This window comes from Malus domestica, chromosome 05 (genome assembly GCF_042453785.1).
Source record: "Malus domestica chromosome 05, GDT2T_hap1".
Classification (NCBI taxonomy): domain Eukaryota; kingdom Viridiplantae; phylum Streptophyta; class Magnoliopsida; order Rosales; family Rosaceae; genus Malus; species Malus domestica.
In genome coordinates, this window is record NC_091665.1 from 21,244,262 (window position 1) to 21,247,436 (window position 3,175).

Below are 3,175 nucleotides of genomic sequence, written 5' to 3' on the forward strand. Positions count from 1 at the left end.
AACCGAAAATCAATTATTCTACCGTCGAGAAGCTCTGTCTAGCCGTATTTTTCACCGCCTCCAAGCTTCGGCATTACATGCTCCCATCGGTCGCCCAAGTCATTGCCCAAACCGACGTCATCCGCTACATGCTTACCCGACCAATCGTAAAAGGCCGAATTGGGAAATGGACAATGGCGTTGTCCGAGTTTAGCTTGCAATACATACCCCAGAAAGCTGTCAAAGGCCAGGCATTGGCTGATTTCCTTGCTCAACACCCTTCCCTATATGGTTTTGGGGGCACCGACGTCAAAATCGGCATGGTTGAAACGCACAATAACTACTGGACGATGTACTTCGACGGTTCACGTACTTCATCCTCGGCTGGCGTTGGAATTGTCATTCAATCCCCAAACCACGATCGTTAGTATTTTTCGCTCAAGCTAGATTTTCATTGCACAAATAATCAAGCTGAATACGAAGCCCTTATCATCGGCCTTGGCATCCTTCATAACTTGCGGGCAACCCGCACCCTCATCCTTGGTGACTCCGAACTTTTGATTAACCAACTTAATGGTTCTTTTCAATGCATGAGTTATACCCTAGCACCCTACCACATGGTCGCCAGCTATTTGGCCGAATTCTTCGATGGTATTACATTTGAACATATTTCCCGGATCCATAATACCGACGCAGATGAATTCACTCAAATCGCCTCCGGTGCACAACTCCTGGAGGGTAAGCTAGGCCAAGAAATACCCGTGTTACGACAGCTATACCCGACCTTGGTTAACCAGCAAGTCCTCCGACGCGACAACGTGATACGCACAAGAGTCATGTCTTTACCTTCGTTGTTAGACCGACAAGACCTTATAGATGTTTGCGCCGTCAAGGCAATACCAGATGATTGGAGAAAACCCATTATGCAGTATCTTGACAATCCCAATGGTAAACACAGTCACAAGACAAGAGTTCACGCCACAAACTATGTCACGTATCAAAACGAGTTATATCGAAAGAGTGATGATGGTCTATTACTACTATGCCTCGGCCCCCAAGAGGGTGCTCAAGCAATCACAGAAGTCTATGAAGGGGTTTGCAGAGCTCATCAGTCTACACCATATTATCCACAAGCAAATGGGCAGGCCGAGGCAAGTAACAAAGTGTTGATCAGCATTCTCGAGAAAATAATAAAAGAAAGGCTTGGCATGTGGCATTTAAAGTTGAATGAGGCTTTATGGGCATATCGAACATCACTCTGATCGGCGACTGGGACAACCCCGTATGCACTAACCTACGAACACGATGCAATGTTACCAGTCGAGTTAAGCATAAATTCGTTACGAATAATTGAACAAAGTAGTCTGTTCAGCGCCGAATATAATCAGTCCATGAGACAGGAGTTAGAAGACTTAGAAGAAGCGTGACTTGATGCTTATAACTTGCTGGTGTCATAAAAATAGATTGCCGAGCGAGCCTACAATCAAAAGGTCTGACAGAAAACATTTGGCGAAGGAGAATTAGTTTGGCAAACGGTGTTGCCTGTAGGAATTAAAGACCCCAGGTTCGGCAAATGGTCGCCAAATTAGAAAGGGCCATTCGTCATACATAAGGTTCTTGGCAAAGGCGCATATCATCTTAGAGACCGGACCGGTTTAGTTCACAAATTGCCAATCAATGGGAAGTTTTTAAAGAAGTACTATCCGATCACATGGGACATGCGGGAATAGAAATTCATTCATTAAGGTCGATAAAAGAATACATAAATTGAGTTGGTCGATCAGTTTACATTTAAATAAATTTAGGGCGAATAAGGAAGAAGAGTGCCGAGAAGGGTTTTAAGCTCCAGCCACCGCACCTCGCCCATTATGACCTCGGCCTGCCGGTTCTTCTTGTCCATCTTCAACTGCTCGATTCATTTCACGCTCGTCGTATACTTGGTTAGACAATCTTTGCTGCCCGACTCGAAGTCTTTCGCAAGCTCAGAAGCAATAGCCGACCTTCGTTTTGCCAATTCGGCTATTTGACGGTCAAGGTCAGCTAAGGCTTCCCCTTTCACCTTTAAAGCATCAATCTTCAGATGAAGAGTGTCTTGGACGGCCATAGCAGCTTTCAGATCTTGTTTAGCCCGAAGAGCGTTCTCAAGGACACTAAAAGTCTCCCGAACTCGCTCTAAGGCGGACGACGCCTGAACGATGGCTTCGGCGCTCATTTGACCATTTGCGTCGAGGTCGTTTAGGCAGGCACCTAATAAATCGAGGCCTTTGTGTTCAAGGACTTGCGACGCAGAGAGAGATAAAACTTCTTGCACCCGAACCAGAGCAGTTGAATCGACGGGGTCAGTTGTAGTGGCCAAAGGGCCAGTCGCTCCAGTAGTGTTTGACATGAGGGCTTTAAACTCGACTTCCTATGAAGGCTGCACAGAAAAATTAGCTTAAGCTCAAAAATATCACAAAAGAACATAACAAGAAGGTTTTGTTTTAAACCTGCCGAGAGGAGATTTCGGCCATGTCTTCAGGTTCATTGCTCGAACCTAAAGAACTTAATGGCCGAGCCCAGTGCCTTAGACTGCTCATCAATTCATGCGGTCGATGAAGGTTATCTACGTTCGATGGCCATGGAGGCAGCCAAGAAATATAGATAACATCTTTCGGCGCATAGAATTTTCGATGAAAAGAATGGGTAGGCACCTGACATTAGGTATCTTCTTGGTTTAGAATTCTAAGGTAGAAAAGTAACCAAAAGAGAAGCAAGAGGGGTACTTACGAAGGCCGAAGAGGCTTCTTGGGGAGGAATGTTGAAGCCTTGGTCCTGCGGGTGAACGGGCATTTCCGCCGTCGCTTCTGGCTCTACGGTAAGACGTTTGCCACGGTCGGCTGCAGAAGGGCCGACTTGGACAGCTGCCTCGGACGCAGGGGGAGGTTGATTGCGGGGTTGAAAGCGACCTGCCAGCGAAATCTCGTCGCTCCCATTGCTCTCTTCTAGCTCTGCGACAGGTCGTTTGCCACGGTTGGCCGCATAAGAGCCGACTTAGATAGACGCCTCGGACGCAGAGGGAGTTTGATGGCGTGGTTGAAGGCGACCCGCCAGAGGAATCTCATCGCTTGCGTCGTTCTTTTCTAGAACGACTGCCGCGTGTTTTGGATTTTTAGGGGGAGTTCTCTCGGCCAATGGGACCACCTCTTCCACAATAGGT

At 47.1% G+C, this 3,175-nt stretch overlaps 1 protein-coding gene across 1 annotated transcript; it reads left to right on the plus strand.

Annotated features, from left to right (window-relative positions):
- The first annotated feature begins 596 nt into the window (after window positions 1-596).
- On the plus strand, window positions 597-1,241 carry LOC139196130 (uncharacterized). Its single transcript, XM_070821790.1, has one exon. The coding sequence runs from the start codon at window positions 597-599 to the stop codon at window positions 1,239-1,241; it is 645 nt and encodes a 214-aa protein (XP_070677891.1).
- The last annotated feature ends 1,934 nt before the right edge of the window (window positions 1,242-3,175 follow it).

Excerpts from the sequence above, each read along its gene's own strand:
- LOC139196130 (XM_070821790.1), top strand. The coding sequence starts at position 597 with ATGGTCGCCAGCTATTTGGCCGAATTCTTCGATGGTATTACATTTGAA.